Source organism: Leptomonas pyrrhocoris (assembly GCF_001293395.1).
Source record: "Leptomonas pyrrhocoris isolate H10 chromosome Unknown, whole genome shotgun sequence".
NCBI lineage: Eukaryota > Euglenozoa > Kinetoplastea > Trypanosomatida > Trypanosomatidae > Leptomonas > Leptomonas pyrrhocoris.
The window spans coordinates 221,759-239,569 of NW_015438382.1; the positions used below are offsets into that span (position 1 = coordinate 221,759).

Genomic DNA, 17,811 nt, shown 5'->3' on the forward strand with positions numbered 1-17,811 from the left:
TGTGTGTGTGTGTGTGTGTGGGGGGGGGGGGGCGTAATGCACAAGCCTGACGGGCTCCCCCCCTCTTGTAGGAAAGACTCCTTTCCACCGTGTTCTCGTCAGTGATAAGAAGTGCTGAGGATGCAGAAGAAAACGCAAAGACAGAATCTTATGGCACCTGCACAGAGCTGCCTCCCCTTTCCGATGTAGGGGAAGGATGCCACGCAGCCGAGAATGCCCGGCAGCCGGCGTGTACGTATCACGGTGGTCGCCTCCTACCGCTCCTTATATCCTCTACCTATCTCTCCTTGTTTGTCTCGCCTTCATTTGCACACGGCAGAGGTCGTATCTCTTTCCTTTTCTTTCTCTCTTTCGCTCAGCGTCTTCGTCTCCGCACTCGCATCTTTGCCACAGCCATTCAAAGCCTTCTGTGTGGCTCCGCTTACATACACACACCCAGACACACACACGCACACACATACGCACGCACGCACGTCGACAGCCGCAAGAGCTTTGAGGTCCGTCCTGCACAATCGGTAAAGGACGTTGCTTTCTGGTTCTGTTTGCTTCGCTTCATCCCCACGTCTTCGGCAGTGACCATCGTCTATTCTCCTCGCACTGCTTCAGGCTTCTTTTTCCTTCCTCTCTGTTGCGGCTGCTGTCGGGATTCACGAGTCCCCTGTTGACGCCACCAGACCTTTTCTTTTCCTTTTCTCCGTTGCGGAGGCAGCTGAAGGCTTCTTCCTTCCGTCTCCTCCTCGCTCTGCTCCTTCCTCTTCTTTGCTATTTTCTTCTCCCGCAGCGAACGCCGCCTGGGCCGTAACGCCATGGGCACCCAAGGCGATCAAGATGCGGCGCACAGCGAGGCCCACGAGGAGTCCCCGCACGAGCCCACCCAGCCCTCCGCCTCCGACGCGGTCCCCGATGACCACGAGGCAAAGGCGCCTACCCTCGGCCACGCCGTGAACTTCACGTGGGAGAACTTGACCTACCAGGTCCCCGTGGAGGACAAGAACGGCAACATCACCTACAAAACGCTGCTATTTAACCTTAGCGGATGCGCCAAGGGCGGACGCGTGCTCGCCATTATGGGTCCCTCTGGTGCGGGCAAGACGACGCTGATGGGCACCATCACCGGCAAGCTCTTCAACGCCACCGCGCGCCAGGAAGGGTGCTGCTTCATGAACAACAACATCTATCAACAGCGCTACAAGCGTCTGGTGTCGTACGTGTCTCAGGATGATATCGTGATGGGCAAGGACACTCCGCGGGAGGCGATCCACTTTTCGGCTCGTCTGCGCCTCGGCCTCGACGCGGACGCCGCCCGTCGCCGCACCGCCAACGTGATCAAGCGTCTCTCCCTCACCAAGTGCCAGGACACCATCCTCGGCATCGCTGGCATTCTCAAGGGCGTCTCTGGCGGGGAGCGGAAGCGTGCGAACATCGGCACGGAGTTGATTACGAACCCTTTTGTTATGCTGCTCGACGAGCCGACGACCGGCCTCGACTCCGTCAACGCCGTCCGCGTGGGGCAGCTGCTGCAGGATCTCGCGAAGAACGATATGCGCACCGTCATCGCCACGGTGCACTCCCCGTCGTCGGAGCTGTTCGGCCTCTTCGACGATCTGCTGCTGCTCGCGCGTGGCCACGTCATCTACCACGGCCCCACCGCGGACTCTATCGAATACTTCGCCTCCCTCGGCTACCACGTCCCGCCCCGCACGAACCCGACGGAGTACTTCATGAACTTGCTGCAGCTACCGGAGGAAATCCTGTCGCAGCTGTGGCTCGCCTGGGAAGACTACATCATGTCCGATGCCGCGGAGACCAACCCGTGTCTGACGCCGGTGACGGGGGCGATTACGATGACGGACGACTACCTCGAGGAGCAGCTGAAGCTGAAGGGCGCAAACTTCTGTCTGCAGTTTATGGAGCTGCTGAAACGGTCATGGCGCATGTACATGCGCGATCCCGGCAACTTCTACGGCCGCGCCATCCAAACCCTCTTCTTCGCCGTCTTCCTGGGCCTCTTCTTCATCAACGTGAAGCTGAGTCAGCAGGGCGTGCAGGATCGCCAGGGATCGCTCTACATCACCCTCATGAACAACCTCTTCGGGGCGGCCATGAACGGCATCGCCGCCTTCCCGCCTGAGCGCGCTGTGTTTCTGCAGGAGCAGGCGAACGACGCCTACAACGCGTACATCTACTTCCTCGCCAAGAACGCCGCCGAGCTGCCGTGGCAGGTGCTCTTCCCCACCGTGTTTGACCTCATCGCGTACTTTATGATTCACTTCTACCGCAGCGCCGACGCCTTCTTTGTGAACTGGTTCATCCTCGTGCTGCTCGGCAACTTCGGCTACGCCTTTGGCCTCATGTTCGCCACCTTCTTCAAGGAGTCGCAGGCGGCCTTTGCGATGGTGCCGCTGGTTCTGCTGCCGCTCTTCATTGTGTCGGGCATGTTCGCCAACACGGACCGTCTGTACCCGTACTGGGAGTGGCTGAACTACCTCTCCTTCCCCCGCCACGCCTACCTCGGCGTCTTCACGAACGAGTTCCGACACCTCAAAGTAATCTGCAGCCCCGTGACGACCTCGTGCACCTACCCCAACGGCGACGCCGTGATTGAGTACATGGGCTTCCAGGGTTGGCACTACTGGCAGACCTTCGTCTCGCTCATCGTCTACCAGATTGGCCTGCGCGTCATCGGTGCCACCTCCCTCTACTATCAAGGACGCCAGCGCCGCGGTAAGCTGCAGTTCGTCAAGAACCTCAGCAAGCGGGTCGCCTCGCCGCGCGCCATCGCGTCTGCACGCAGCAACGACGAGCTGTCCGATGCGAACTCGACGCTGATCGGCTCGATAGCCACGCCGTCGAACGCGTACGGCTCGACCGGGGCCGCCACGCCGTCCGCCCATTCCTCGCGCCGCCAGCCCTTCTACGCCGACGATAGCGAGCGTGCGACGCTGTCCTCGCTGGACACCCCGGTGACCTACGAAGAGAGCCCCATCGATATTGAGGTGGAGTAAGAGCGCACTGATAGCAATGGAAAGCACTAAAAGAAAGGGAGGAAAGGCAGCGGTGGATTGTCCGTCACGGCATCACTGCGGCTCGCGTTTTCCTTCGCGGGCACGCACGCGCGACAGCGTTGCAGGTGGAGGAGGGTCACAGCAAAAGAAAAGCAGCGGAGGTGGGGGGAGAGGAACCTGCCCTCTTCAAAACAAAAGAACAGTTGATTAAAAAGAAAACTGAGCGCGTCACTCGTGGTGGACTACAAACACAACTCGATGCCGGAGGGAAGAAAGCTGAAAAATACGGTGGAGGGGGGAGGGAAGAAGGGTGGAAGGATCGTGCACAGCGGAACACCGCAGAAGGAGGTATCCGCATTGTTGTTTCCTCACCCATGTAACGTGTATGTTGGTGAATCGAGTTTGTTGTTGAACTCTTTCTTTCTTTTTTAGTACGTGTTGCCATAAGACACGTTATCACCTCATTCATTCATGAGAAGCATCCTCTCTCTCTCTCTCTCTTTGCAGATGTTGCTGCTGCAGTTGTGCGCGTACCCGAACGTGGAGTCGGAAGACATCCCTCCCTGCTCTTTTCGAATAGCTGATATCAAGCATTCCCTTTCTCTGCCTGTTTGCGGAACACCAGCACGAATCGGAACGCAGCCAAACGCATACACCAAAGTGAATTGGATTTCCATGCAAGCACACCTGCGTATAGACGCGGGTTGCAGTCAAAAGAGGAAGGAAAATACAGGAGTATATCGCGCATCCGGCCTTCCCTCGCCCTTTTACTCTCTTTTTTCGTCCACCACCTGACAGAAGGGGTAGGAAGTTCGAGTGTGTGTACGGGACTGCACCTCGCCTGCTTTACCGGTTAAGTCTCTTGTTGGTACTCTTTACGTTTTCTCCTTTTTTTTTCTTTTCAGTAGATTTGCGGCGTCGCCGATTTACGAGGTAACAAAAGAAAAAGTAAAATTCGAAGCCCACGGCGCTCCTTCATCTCCCGGTTTTGTTTTGTTTTCGTGGTCTTCCTCTCCCTGAATCAGACGGCGCTGCGCAGAAAGCGCACGTACAGCTCTCTTCCGCGGTGTGGCGCGCTGCCTTCTTCTTGTGTTTACACATTTTGGCTTTGTTGTTTGTTTGCTGTCTCGCAGGAGCTACGTGTGTGACCCACACGGGAACGTTGCTTCTCGGGTGCGCACGGACAAGGCTTTTTTCTTTCTTTCTCTCTGTGTGCGCCTGTCAGCGCTTTTTCCTTCCTTCCCCCGTGAGTAGACAAGGGTGAAAGAGGAGTACCGTCGCTCATGGGAGCTCGACTCCTGCCTCTCGTTTCTTTGCGTTCTTCACTTCTACGTGGTACCAACACGGGTGCCCAGACACCACCTGGCGAAGGAAAGAAATGGGCCTTTTTATAAGAGCAGAGTCCAGCCTTTTACTTTAGTTTCTTTTCCTGTTGTTGTGTTTAACTGCCTTTGTCGTTTGCTTGTTTGTTTGTTGTTGTTATTATATATATATATATATATATATGCTTTGTTGTTTCTTCGCACCCTCTGCGCGGCCTCATGTGTTGCGTGTTCATAACGGAAATCATATTTGCTTACAAATATATATCTACTACAGTGAAGTAACGACGAGGTCCCACTTACTCCACCGGTGGCGATATCACCAATGGGGAGAAGTACTCTCTAAAAGGGAAAATTGACTGTTGTTATTTTTAGTTAGTTCGTTACTGTGCTGTTCTGTGCAGGTCGCCCGACACTGAGATAAGCAAGCCTTGCCGCCCCTGCGGCACTGTGCTCTCTGTCTCTCTTCCCTTTTCTTTTTGTTTTCTTCCTTTTCCTCTTCTTCTGTGTTTGCTGCCGTTCTCCGTTGTTGTGCCTTTCTTGGAAGCTGTAACTCTACGTCTTAATTTTCTTCTTACCGGTTCGTGTTGAATTACTATTATTATTATTTAATTTAGCTGTCGTCTTCTGAGGGGCTGAGTGCGATAATTGGTTTCCCCCGTTCAAAGAACCTTCAGTTGATGATTCTCGCTCCTGTCCATCCTTCCCTTCTCTCGCTTCTCTCCGGGCACGATAACGCACGCGTGTGTGGTTCTCCTACGTTGTCGATTCTTGCTTTTCTCTGTATGGTGTGACTCCTTTATCGAATCATCATTGTTGTCTTCTTTATTACTATTTACCCCTCACCATTGAAGTGTTTTCCTGCCACATCTACTGTATCTATTGTGTGGATGTTGTGTGTGCGTGAAGCATATTTGTATTATCGCAGTGTACACCGACTCCGGGTTTTTTTTTCCGGATCCTTTCCATGACTACGACCTCTTCATCTTCCCTTAGAATTCTTTTTATTTTCCCCATCTCTCTCTCTCTCTGTTGACGATGATGACGATGATGATGACGTGCAGCTTCGGTGGAAGTGGGGGAGTACCGCAAGAAGAAACGGGGTGTTGTTGTTGTTGTTCTCGAGACGGTGCGTCTACGGTAATTTAGCAAAATCCTCTTTGATGTTTTCATTTCCTCATTTTATTATTTCGATGATTTCTTCTCTCTCTCTCCCCTCTCTCCTTGTTATGGACGGCTATGAGAAAAGACAGGCGCACGGGTGCCCAAGAAGTGTGTGTGTGTGTGTGTGTGTGTGTGTGTGATTGTGATTGTGTTGCTTGGTTTAGTATCTTATTATTATTATTATTATTATTATTATTGGTGTTCCTCTGAGAGATCAAATATGCAGCTGCACAAAGCCTCCCCGCAGTAAGAGGCGTTTTCTTCTCTTCTTCTTTTTTTCAATGCTTCTAACTTTTCATACTCATCGTTCTTGTCATTTACTCTATTCGACCGAGCAGTGCGGTGACCGCGTGGACCCCTCCCGCCTCCGTACCACCAGACGCCGCCGCCGTTGTTGTGGATGGCTTTGTTTCCCTATTTCCTCCTCTGTCTGTGTGTTCCACCCCGCGTCCACCTGCGTAGAGCATCTTTTCTTGTTTTCTTTATTGTGTGGTGGTTTTTTCCCATCTCCCCTCACAGTAGAAGTCCGTGTACGGTGCGACACGAGCGTGGGGAGAGGGCACACACACACACACACACACACCGAAGGCGAAGGCGAAGGACGAAACAGGCGTTATTGGTCGCATCTTCGGGTCTTTGAGGTCGGTGGTGGTCCGATCGAGAATCGTCGTTTTCTAGTTTATCCAAAATGAAAAGCACGGTGAGAAAAGGACGCAAAGGAGCACCCTATCGCTGCAGCAAACATTCACACATATATATATTTCTCCCATTCCTCCCATTCCTCCCATGTTGTGATCGCTGCTCAAGGTTCTCTGTTGTCTATATACTTATTTACACATATATATATATATATATATATATATATTCACTTCGTTGAACGAAACGAAGTCATTGTCTCTTTGAGCTCGTAGACGCGACCTCTCTTCTTCTTTTGTTTTGGAATGCGGCAAATTTGATGGACAAAGGAGCTGGGAAAACATTTTTTCTCTTGTTGTTCCCCCCCCCCCTGTTTGAAAGTCGCCCCTCTCGTCCTCCCACGAAGCGGAGACGACCCTTACATACGTGTTATCGTCGTTCTTTTTATGAGGGTGTTGGAGTTCACAATCGCGTGTATTTAGATATATAAGTGCAGGTAAGTCGATGTGTACGTGTGTGTGTGTGTGTGTGTTTCTGTCGGCGAATGCCTCTGTATTTCGAAAGAGGAGAAAAAGATCTAGAAGGGCAACCGGCAGCAAGCTCAACAAAGGACCTGCTCGTGGTCGTTGCGCTATCTATTGAAATGTTTGCTTCTTCCTATTATTATTATTGAGCGTTGCAATCGTCTTGTGTTGAGCTGTATGGGCAAGCAAGCAAGGTGAAACTTTCAAAAAGAAGACGAGAGACATCACAGGATAACAACGAGTGTGGAGTAGATGGCGAACAGCAGGAATAGGCGCGCAGAGCGGACGGAAATAACAGGTCCTTCCGTAGTTGATTGAGGTGGGCACCGTAAAAGATAGCGGCAGGTGATGGTCGCCTCGCCGTGACTCATATCTTTCTCCATGATTTCTTCCTACACCGTTGTCTCGCTGCTTCTGCTTTCGTGGCTTTCCTTTTGACAACAGGAGAAGTACACAACGCAGAAGAGCACCTTTCTTGTGTTGGATGTAGTAGAAGTTAAAAACGGTGCGAATTGGAATGGAGCAGCCCTCATGCGTTATCCTGTTCATCACATCACTCTCCATTTACTTCCTCCCCTGCCGCGATCTGATATATATGTATTATCTGTCTTATTTTATCTTTTTCTGTCAATCCCATGTTCTGAGTCGCTGCAGCTGAAACACCTTTTGACGGAGCCGGTCATTCACTCTAAGGGCGAGGGCTTTAGCGGCACTATCTATCGTAATAGGTCTTCCATTTTTTCTTCCTTTTTTCAAGGCAAAACGACCTCAAAGCAAAGAAAGAGGCGTACCCGCACACACACACTCCCTCTCCCTCCCTCCCTCCTGCAGATTGACGCGTCGCGGCTCACGTCAAAACGTGTAAAAAATCGACTTTCTGCTGTCTTATCGACTTTTGAGTTTTTTGATTTTTTTTTTGGCAGGACTGTTAATTATTTATCTGTTCGAGTGTGTGTGTGTGTGTTGAGGGTGTCGAGCGTCAACATGTACGAGGACGAGACAGAGGTGGATCTGATGGAGGCCCTCGGGGTCGCCATCGAGGCGGCGGAGAAGGCGGGCCGCATCATCTGGCAAAGCGTCGAGAAGCGCCGCGCAGCCGCTGCCGCAGCGGCAACGATGCGCAGTGCACCCTCCAACAACGACGCCACCACCGCTGCTACTCCTACTGCAACTACCGCACGCTCAGGGGGGCCTAGCGAATCGCTCTCCACTGACCTGCTGATCGAGACAAAGACATCGGCGACGGACCTCGTTACGCGGTACGACACGCAGTGTGACGAGGTCATTACCCGCATCTTGCGGCAGTACGCCGCGGAGGTGCAAAAGGACAAGCCGCACGTGCGCTTCGCCTTCATGACGGAGGAGCTGAACCCGACGACGCCGCTGACGGACGACTACACGTGGGTAGTGGACCCGATCGATGGGACCATGTCCTTCGTCCACGGGCTGCCGGACTGCTGCGTCAGCATCGGTCTCACGCACCGCAAGCAGCCCGTGCTCGCCGTCGTCTTTACCCCGTTCATCAGCTCTGGCGTTCGCCTCACCACCGCCGCGTCCGCCATGCTGCGGAGTGTGCAGCAGCAGGCGCAGCAGCAACTCACCCTCTCCTCCTCTTCCCCGACCGGGATGCCAAGCAGCGCCACGACAACGAGCGATGCCGCAGCTGTCGCACCTTTGACGGGACTATCTTCTACCGCCACCGCCCCCTCCGCGGCAGCAAAGATGAATAAAACAGCCAGCGCAGGTCCTAAAACAGAGACACACGTGCCCGCCTCCGCAGATGCTACGACGCTGCCTGTTATGACCCATTCGAGCCCTAGCGTGGTGCCGGAGTGCAATGGCGAGCTCTTCACCGCCATCCGCGGCCAGGGCGCGTACTTAAACGGGCGTCGTCTACACGTGAACACCAACGCCACGCCTCGCACCGCCCTCGTCGTCTTCAACTACCCGTACGGGGTGGAGCTGACGACGACGGAGGCCGCCCGTCCTGATGCCGCGACGATCCGTCAGCGCCGGCACGCGGAGGCAGTGGACTGCAGCGCCCGCATGCGGGAGGAGCTCGCCACGCTGCCCGTGGCGGGGCTTCGCTGCTACGGCAGCTCCGTCACCACCTTCGCCCAGATCGCGGCCGGCCGCGTCGATGCCTATCTAGAGCCAGCCGGCAAGGCGTGGGATGTCTGCGCCGGCTCGCTGCTCGTGACGGAGGCGGGAGGGTTAGTGTACAACATGCTGGGCGATGCGTTCGATATGGCACGAGATACCACCATCGTGGCCGCGGCGAACCAAGAGCTGGCTGAACTGCTCACGAAGCGATGCGTTAACCACAACTTCGGACGCTTTTGGTTGCTTAAGAAATAGCTGCAACAGGGGAGATTTGTTTGCACTTGTGTGTTGGTTAGTTGTTGTTCTTTATCGTTATTGTTATCATCATTATTGCAATTGAATACGTTTTTTCTTACTGTTCTGTTCATGCATGTCGTGTGTGTGTGTGTAGGGGGTAGAATGCCGTGTTGTCTACGGTAACGGCGTGGACTGCTCATGCGCATCGAGTGAATCTCCGTTTCACAACACACACCGTCATCAAAAAGGTCTTTCTTTTGCTTTCTCGAAGCTCTTTTAGGGAAAAGACTGGACATTTTTTTTTCTTTGTCTCTCGCCCATCATACGCCTGCTCGTTTTACGGGTGTGTGCTCGACTCCCCCTCCTTATCTGCTTTTCATGTTGCTTGCGCCACCGTCGTCGTCTGCAGCGGTCTGCGCACCACTGCATCCCCACGTCGTGTCATCCTTCTCTCTCCTCTGCACGGTCTCTTGTGCTTCTACCTACCTTTCTGCCCTTTGCTTTTTTTGCTCTCCGTTTGCAAAAGGTCCTCTCGGCAACGTGCTTGACCACAACTCTAGTCCTTAAACTTCATCATCTCACGTTTACAGCTGTGTGTGTGTGTGTGCCAAACCTCTACTACGTGTGTTTTACTTCATCACTACAGGATGCTTGCTGCCATACACCGCTGCTGCCGCGCACGCACACCTGTGCTGTCGTCACTGCTGCTGCTGCTGCTGTGCGTGGTGTGCACCGCAGGCGCCAGCCCTTACACCCCAGACGAGGACACCCACACCCGCCGCTTTTTGCTGTCGTTGACGCAGGCTCTGCCCGCGCTGGCCCGTCTCTGGGACCCCTCCGTCGACTACTGCTCGTGGAAGGAAGTATACTGCACCTCCAGCGGTGTTGGTGTGTACCTCTCCAACTGGGCCCTCTCCGGCACTCTGCCGGCACTCGATGCAGACCTAAACGCGTCGCTGATCCGCGTATCGGTCCTTTCCATCACCAACAACCCAGCGATTGGTGGGACGCTGCCGCCCAGCTGGGGGGACCTGGCGGCACTGCAGTGGTTGTACCTCAAGAACAGCGGTATCGCAGGCACGCTGCCGCCGCAGTGGGTGAACATGACGAGGCTGCAGCACCTTGACGTGTCGGATACAACCCTCTCCGGCACCCTGCCGCCCGCGTGGGATCGGATGGTCTCCCTCCGAAAGTTGGACCTGCGCCACACGGACCTCTCTGGCACCCTGCCGCCCACATGGAGTGAGATGGCCCCACTTGCATTCCTCTATCTGTCGAGTACACAAGTGTCGGGCACCCTGCCGCCGGAGTGGGGTCGGATGGCCTCCCTTGGGGAGCTGAACCTCGACAACACGCGCCTGACCGGCCCCCTGCCCTCCGCGTGGAGGGAGGCACCGGCATTATCTTCCTTGAGCCTGAAGAATACGAAGGTCTCTGGCACGCTGCCCTTGGAGTGGGTCACGATGCCGTCGCTGCATCGCCTTTGTCTGTCGGGCACCCATATCACCGGCACTCTCCCGGCTGCGTGGAGCAACTCCAGTGTGGTGAGCTCGCTGGACCTTTCTCACACCGCCATCCGCGGTGCACTGCCAGCAGAGTGGGGTGCCGCACGCGGTATTTGGTCCCTTGATGTGTCGTACACCGCCATCAGCGGCACACTGCCACGTGAATGGAGCAGCCTGCCCACGCTTGGGACCTTCGATGCGGCGCACACGGGCATCATCGGTACACTGCCCGCGGTCTGGTCCAACATATCACTGGTGATGGCTTTCAACGTGAATGGCACCGCTATTTCCGGCACGCTGCCCGTGGAGTGGAAGACCTTGAGCGCCATGAACCACTTTGACGTCGCTGGTACTTCCATCACCGGTACGCTGCCCGTGGAGTGGAAGAACTGGACAAGGCTGTACGACTTCGATATCTCCGGCACCCCCATCAGCGGCACCCTGCCTTCGCCCTGGAAAAGCATGTACAAGATGAGGGCGCTGATGCTCAACGCGACGCAGCTCTCCGGCACCATTCCGGAGTCGTGGGGCAACATGACCGCCCTGGAGGTGGTGCGTGTCGCGGACACGCAGATGACGGGGTGTGTGCCCATCGCGTGGCTGTGCCGGCGGGGCCTGACGGCCGCCGACGTTGGTCTCACGCCGGCTGCGTCGGGTCGTTGCCCGAAGGCATCCGAAATCTGCCCCTTACGCGGCGTCGTTGCGCTTCTGCAGTGGCTGCTCACGGTGGTGGTGGTGACGTGCGGCGTGGTGGTGGTCGCCGTCATCGTGGATGCGTGGTGCCGGCGCAGTGCACCGGTGATCCCCCACGGGCAGTTGGATGCGTGGCACCACCGCATGAATGCGGACGAGGCACCTGTGCGGTACGCCGGTGGGCCGCGCGAGGACGCCGTCTCTGGTGTTCGTAGTGGTAATGCGGGGTGACGTGTGGGAGAGTGTCCCTGTTAGCGTGCCTCTGCTGCGGCAGTGTCACGACGATGCGGGATGCACCTGACCGAGACCCGGACCCCGCTTCTTCTTTTCGTTTCTTTCGCCGTTTCGATCTGACGCTCACCACGTCGAGCTTCAGTCTTCTGCTTGCTGTCTCTCTTGCCCTTGGGAAGCGGACCGAAACACCAGCGCCGATGTAAGGCAAGTCGTTTCCTTCTTTCTTTCCTTTTTTGTTGTTGTTTTACTGCAGGGGGTTTCTTCTCCTCCTCCATTTGCATGGGCCGCGCTCTTGGACGCTTGTAAAGGAGGGCCATGCGGTGCGTCATGGACTTCTCCTCTCCCGACCTCCCCCGTGTGCGTGTGGTTTCGTCACCCCTCGTTTCGCTGATCGCATGTAGCTGTTGTTTTTTTTTTCTTCTTTTTACTTTCTCAAACGCGCGTGTCTCACTGCTTTCTCCTCTATTATTATTATTATTTCTTTGGTGCCCTCAACGGCAACGCCGCGTGTGTGTTTCTTTGTGTTGCACTTCGACGCCGCTTTTGCCGTCTCTCCTGCGGTCCCGCTGCGTCGCCAGCGGAAAAGCGAATCGCCAAAGAAAAGGATGAGAATCAACCGTTGACACACACTCACATGCACACACACACACACACACACACCTACGACGCGTGCGTGGCCTTCTGGCACCGGGCGTGATGCTGACGCCGGTTGCCCATCAGCACCGCACCGCCCTCCCGTGCAGAGCTGCTGCTCTTTTCTTTGGTTGTTTGCTTGGGCCCTCTAGTACCGCCCTTCCACTGCATGTGTTCGTGTTTCTCGCCTCTCCCTCCTTGCTTCCACACCCTCGCCTCATCCACCTCACACACACACACACGTTGTCACGTGCATCCTCTCAGCCTGCCGCTCGCTGCCTCAGACCCTTTCCTCCCACACCAGTACACAAACTCGCACGTCGAGGTAGTCCACCTCCTCGATCTTATCATCTCTTCTCTCGGCGACTAACAACACAAAAGTCGAGGATGCTTGCTGCCATACACCGCTGCTGCTGCGCACGCACACCTGTGCTGTCGTCACTGCTGCTGCTGCTGCTGCTGCTGTGTGCGTGGTGTGCACCGCAGGCGCCAGCCCTTACACCCCAGACGAGGACACCCACACCCGCCGCTTTTTGCTGTCGTTGACGCAGGCTCTGCCCGCGCTGGCCCGCCTCTGGGACCCCTCCGTCGACTACTGCTCGTGGCCCAGCATCTCCTGCACCTCCAATGGCGTGACCGTCTCGCTCTCCAGTTTGGCCCTCTCCGGCACTCTGCCGGCACTCGATGCAGACCTGAACGCGTCGCTGGTCCGCGTATCGGTCCTTTCCATTGATGGCAATTCGGGTATTTCCGGGACGCTGCCGCCCAGCTGGGGGGTTCTCGCCACCCTCAAGGCCTTCAGTGCATCGGACAGCACTATCACCGGCGCGGTGCCCGGCGAGTGGAGTGGCATGACGGCTCTGCAGACCTTCGAGGTGTCCAACACGTCCGTCTCCGGCACGCTGCCCACGGCGTGGCACACCATGGCGAAGCTGTGGGAGTTTACGGCGGACTCGACGGCGCTCGCCGGCACGCTGCCGCCCGAGTGGGGCGCGATGCAGCGCATGTTCTACGTCAACCTCTCCCACACGCAGGTGTCGGGCACCCTGCCACCGGAGTGGGGCAACATGACGCAACTCTCCCACTTTGACCTCTCGTCCACCAACGTCACCGGTCCGTTGCCTGTGGAATGGGCAGGCATGACAAACCTGCTGTACATCAACATCTCTCACGTCGACCTCACCGGCGCGCTCCCGTCGGAGTGGGGCACGCTGCCGAAGTTTGTCGTCTTTGACATGTCCCACACACAGCTCTCCGGTGTGTTGCCTCCGGCGTGGGGCGGCATGCCGCGACTCCGGCAGTTTGACGTGTCGAACACCCGGCTCGCCGGCACCCTGCCGCCGCAGTGGGGCAGCATGCCGAAGCTCACGAAGGTCTTCCTTGGTCACACCGCCCTCACCGGCACGCTGCCCGCCGTCTACGGGGCGCTGCACCTGGAGGTGTTCGACGTGGCGTACACGGCGCTCACCGGCACGGTCCCGGGGGCGTGGGGTGGCTTCAGCAATTTGACACACGCAAACTTTACCGGGACGCAGGTGACGGGCTGCGTGCCGAAGGAGTGGCTGTGCTCGCGGCATATCACAACAAGCGAGGCGGGACTGACCTCGGACGCCTCGAAACGGTGTCCCGGCGCGGCTATCGTGTGTGGCGACGACCCCGCGTCGGAGGGGCTAGCGTGGTGGGCCGTGCTGCTCTTTGTGCTGGCGGGTGTGCTAGCGACGACCGCGATGGTAGGCGCCGTTTGGTACCGCTGCTACCTCCGCCGCCGTGCGAGCCGCGTGGATGCCGGCACGTTCGATGCGTGGGACGACGCACGCGGTGGCGCTGCGGATGCGCTCCTGTACACGACCTTGCCAGGACAAGAGCGTCGCAGCAACGAGGAGGATGTGGCATCTACCGACGTCGTCGTGCACGTGGGCGGCGATAAAGAAGTCGCCTAAACTCTAGATGTAAAGAGCACATATGGATTAAAAACGAATAGAGATCAACGCGCAGCAGCGTTGCGGGTGAAGATCTCTTCTTCTTGTTCTTTTTATTGGTTTATTTGATTTTTCTCCTCCCTCTGATTCTTCTCACGGTTTGCCCTACGCGGCATTGTGGTGAAGTCGCAGGCGTCTGACCATACTGTTGCCATTGTTGTTGATTGTTTTGTTTTTCTAATCTGATCCACACTTCTAACGGGCACTTCTACCTACCCTTTGCATCTCTCGTTCATTACCCTCCTCTCTCTCTCTCTTTATACATGTTCCAGCGCACAGTCCTTAGTGCGCCCCGTTACGACGTATGTGAACCTCTTTCTTGGTCTGTTTGTTTTTAAAGGCGTTTTGTTCAATTCCATTTCTTCGGCCTGGAAACGTGATGGGCAACCATGTCTCTCTCTCTCTCTCGTGGCGGCGTGTGTTTTCTATTGCTGTTGCTTTTGGCAGGGAGGAAAACAGAAGAGTGGGCGGAGTGGAAGTTGAGCGATGACGCAGCATTTGTTTTGTCTCTCTCCCTCTCTCTTTCTCTGTGTGTACTCGCGTGCTTAAGAAGCAACGCAGCCTGTTCATGATGGTCTTTTTGCGTCTTGGCGCGAGAGAGACGGCTCTGCTCCTCCTCTGTGTTCGACTGCTGGTTTTTTTCTTCTTATCTTCTTCTTGCTGATCGGCTCTGCGCCTCACTTTTGCAGCCGAAACAAAACGAAACGGTGTTATTCAACTGAATAAAAAAATTGGGATGTGCGCGTGGCAGCGTTATACTGCATCTCAATGGCCTTTTGTGTGTGTGTTGTCTCGTTTGTTGTCGTTGTTTCTCCATTTTACCTTTCACATATTCATGGAAATGCGCTGCCTGTATCCGTCTTTCTTTCGTTCTCTTTCCCTCTCTCCCCGCTCGTTGCACCCTCTCACCGTGTCCGTCCTTTGTTTCCTTATTCATCCATTTATTGTTATTTTTTACGAGGAACACTGAGAAGAGGAAGAACGGATGTAACTCTAAGTTAATTGGCAAACGAGAAGATAAGCTACGGTAACAGATTATGTTATATGTATATGTCCTGAGAGGTGAGTGTGATATCTCCTCCTCCCCGGCATCTGCGTTGTTGACGCTGTCGTTTTTTGTTTTCTTCGCCCTTCACCGCATCCGGGAGAAGTCAATAGCTGAACCTCACTGATGTCGAAGAGCGTCCGACGTGACTCCACAGACAGATCCAGAATGCCAGGGTGTGACGTTGATAGCTGTAAAGGTGAAAAAAAAGACTGCTTCTCCCCCACGACTCCGGCGTTTGCTTAACGATGCGGTCGTGTCCTCCCGATCACTCTTCTTCTCTTCCATTCTTAACGACTCGAGCACTGGCCAAAGATTTCCCAGATAGTTATAAATATACATATATATATGCATGTGGTTGTATTTAACGTGTGTTTAGAGCCTCGCTAGCGGTGCGTGAGAAAGCTTTTAAATTCATTAAAGGTATATTGTTATTACAGTTTAAGCGGACAGCGTCCCCACGAACCCCGCGGGCACCGAATGCAACCAGCATCGAGCGCAGAAGCGCCCGCAGCGCCCCGAAACGGCCACGACAACGCAAGCGGGGGTGCACCAGCGGCCGCTCTCCCCGCCGTGTCAACAGCCCCTACACAGGCGAGCCAAACACCGCGCTGGACGTTTTCCAGCTACAGCCCCAACGTCGCCACCACGCTGTGCTACACCTTCGCTGATGGAGCGTTCTACAGTCTGTGGGGGATGCAGCTGCTTCCCTTGTACTTGAAAGAGCTCACCTCGGACGCCTCGACGATTGGGTTGGCCGCCACCATCTGCGGAGTGGCGCAGCTTGGCGGCGCCCTCGGTGCCGGCTACGTGGCGGATCGCCGATCGCGTCAGCTGTGCATTCGTGCAGGGGCGGTGTGTGCGGTGGTGGCCCTCCTCACCTTCCTGTGTGCTTTCGACCGGTCGAGTGCGAAGCTCGTGTTCGTGGGCCAGGCCTTGTGGGGTCTCTACACCGGTACCACCTCGACCAGCGTGGAGGCCCTCTTCGCCGATAGCGTTCAGCAGAGCCGGCGCACCGCTATCTACAACACAAAGTGGATGGTGCAGACGCTCTGCTACGTGGTTGGCTACGCCGTCGCCGCCGTGCTCTTCGCGCTGTGGCACAACACGTGGGAGCTGCACAAAATGCGGATGGTGTTGATGCTGGGGGTGATGATGCACCCCATCGCCCTCGTGCCCCTCTGCTCGTTGAAGGATCAGTACGCCGTGCAGGAGGGGGAGGGGGCAGACCGTAGCAGTGAAACTGGGCATGCCAGTGGTGCGGCAGTCGCCACAGCCGTCACGGCGTTTCTGGCGTGCCCTGTGCCGGCCGAAGAGGACGACCCGTTCGAGGAGCACGCATCTGCTGTCCCTGCGGTGCCGCGTAAGGCTTCGTGTACCGGCGGCGGGGTAAGCAGCGGTGAGGAAGAGGGGGGGAAAGCAGTGGACGCACTAAGGGCCCCCAGTCGACACAGCTTTGCCGCACCCCTACAGCCGACTTTGATAGAGGAGCATACGCCCACTGACGGAGGTGAGACGAGCCCCACGCGCGCGTACAACGTGCGGCTTTGTGGTCGCCCCTGCTGCCTCACCTCGCTCGCGATGGTGCCGTATTGGATGTGCACCGTCGACCTCCTCCTCGCCGTCGGCTCCGGCATGTCTCTCCCGTTCTTCGCCGTCTTCTTCGCCGCCGACTGCGACGTCAGCCCGGCGGGTCTGTACGGCATCTTCATCGCGTCGACGCTGCTGACGGCGGCGACGTCGTCCCTCCTGCCGTGGCTCATCATGGCGTGTGGGGCCGGCCGCATTCCCACCGTAATGGGGGTCCGCTTCGTGGGGACGACGGCGCTGCTCCTCCTCGCCACGGCGACGCGCGATTCGGTCTGGGGCTCGCGGCCCGCCGCTGTGGCTCTCTTTCTCTGTCGCAACGCGCTGATGAACTCGGTGTTCGGCGTGACGCGAAGTGTGATTATGGACTGCGTCGCACGGCACACCCGTGCGAAGTGGTCCGCGTTTGAGAGCGTCACCTCCCTATCCTGGGCGGGCAGCGCGGCGCTGGGCGGCTTCATCACGAAGACGCACGGGTGTAAACTGAACTTCACGATTACGGCTTTGGTGCAGCTGGGAGCGACCCTGCTCATGCTACCCGCCGCGCTTGGTGCACGTGAACTGGACGCCCCGCCGCTTATTGTAACCGCCGTCACCGCTGCAGAGGAAACGAGGGGGGAGGTGGAGGAGGAGGAAGACGAAGCCGACCGCATGTGAATGGAGGCTGCAACGGCAAATGGCAGGAAGGAAAAGAAAAGGCGGCTCTTTTGATGAAGGAGTTTCGTCAGTTCCTTTCTCTTCTTCGTCCATTTCCCCCCCCCCCCTCCCCCGCCCCTCCTCCCTATTTCTCCCTTCCTCTCCCTCGGGTACGCTTCGTTTCCGATGTTGTTTGCTTGTCTCAAAGATGCCAAGGGTAGTGCGCATCGCCACACCTCGCTGCTTCTCCTGTTTGCTTACGTGTTTTCCTTCGTGTATGTGTGCTCCTTGCTTTAATCTACCGTACTCGAATTCTGTATTATTATTACTACCATCTACAAGTATGATTGCGCTCTCTCGTCTCGCAGCTGCACGACGAACGATCAAAGGGGCCGTCGGTTCGTCTTCTCCATTAATGTGGACGGCCCTCCCCCTTCTCACTCTCTTCTCCACCTGGATGCGTGAAAGGCACAGCTGTGGTGGCGAAAACGGGGTCGCATGGCACCTC

The 17,811-nt window shown here is 56.2% G+C and overlaps 7 protein-coding genes across 7 annotated transcripts; all 7 read left to right on the plus strand.

Annotated features, from left to right (window-relative positions):
• Positions 1–317: 317 nt before the first annotated feature.
• On the plus strand, positions 318–3,005 carry ABB37_08785 (putative mitochondrial ATP-binding cassette protein subfamily G, member 4; the record flags this gene model as incomplete). The annotated part of the gene is made up of 1 exon (XM_015807899.1): positions 318–3,005. The coding sequence occupies exon 1, from the start codon at positions 807–809 to the stop codon at positions 3,003–3,005; it is 2,199 nt and encodes a 732-aa protein (XP_015653557.1). The 5' UTR covers positions 318–806.
• Positions 3,006–3,476: 471 nt separating this feature from the next.
• On the plus strand, positions 3,477–3,800 carry ABB37_08786 (hypothetical protein; the record flags this gene model as incomplete). Its single annotated transcript, XM_015807900.1, has 1 exon — positions 3,477–3,800. The coding sequence occupies one exon, from the start codon at positions 3,477–3,479 to the stop codon at positions 3,798–3,800; it is 324 nt and encodes a 107-aa protein (XP_015653558.1).
• A 1,972-nt stretch (positions 3,801–5,772) lies between these two features.
• Positions 5,773–6,183, plus strand: ABB37_08787 (hypothetical protein; the record flags this gene model as incomplete). Its single annotated transcript, XM_015807901.1, has 1 exon — positions 5,773–6,183. One exon carries the CDS (start codon positions 5,773–5,775, stop codon positions 6,181–6,183), a length of 411 nt encoding a protein of 136 aa, XP_015653559.1.
• Positions 6,184–7,294: 1,111 nt separating this feature from the next.
• ABB37_08788 (putative myo-inositol-1 phosphatase) lies at positions 7,295–9,009 on the plus strand (the record flags this gene model as incomplete). Its single annotated transcript, XM_015807902.1, has 1 exon — positions 7,295–9,009. Exon 1 carries the CDS (start codon positions 7,636–7,638, stop codon positions 9,007–9,009), a length of 1,374 nt encoding a protein of 457 aa, XP_015653560.1. The 5' UTR covers positions 7,295–7,635.
• Positions 9,010–9,515: 506 nt separating this feature from the next.
• ABB37_08789 (putative surface antigen protein) lies at positions 9,516–11,420 on the plus strand (the record flags this gene model as incomplete). The annotated part of the gene is made up of 1 exon (XM_015807903.1): positions 9,516–11,420. The coding sequence occupies exon 1, from the start codon at positions 9,639–9,641 to the stop codon at positions 11,418–11,420; it is 1,782 nt and encodes a 593-aa protein (XP_015653561.1). The 5' UTR covers positions 9,516–9,638.
• Positions 11,421–12,907: 1,487 nt separating this feature from the next.
• Positions 12,908–13,996, plus strand: ABB37_08790 (putative surface antigen protein; the record flags this gene model as incomplete). Its single annotated transcript, XM_015807904.1, has 1 exon — positions 12,908–13,996. The coding sequence occupies one exon, from the start codon at positions 12,908–12,910 to the stop codon at positions 13,994–13,996; it is 1,089 nt and encodes a 362-aa protein (XP_015653562.1).
• A 1,397-nt stretch (positions 13,997–15,393) lies between these two features.
• ABB37_08791 (hypothetical protein) lies at positions 15,394–17,324 on the plus strand (the record flags this gene model as incomplete). The annotated part of the gene is made up of 1 exon (XM_015807905.1): positions 15,394–17,324. Exon 1 carries the CDS (start codon positions 15,561–15,563, stop codon positions 17,322–17,324), a length of 1,764 nt encoding a protein of 587 aa, XP_015653563.1. The 5' UTR covers positions 15,394–15,560.
• Positions 17,325–17,811: the final 487 nt, after the last annotated feature.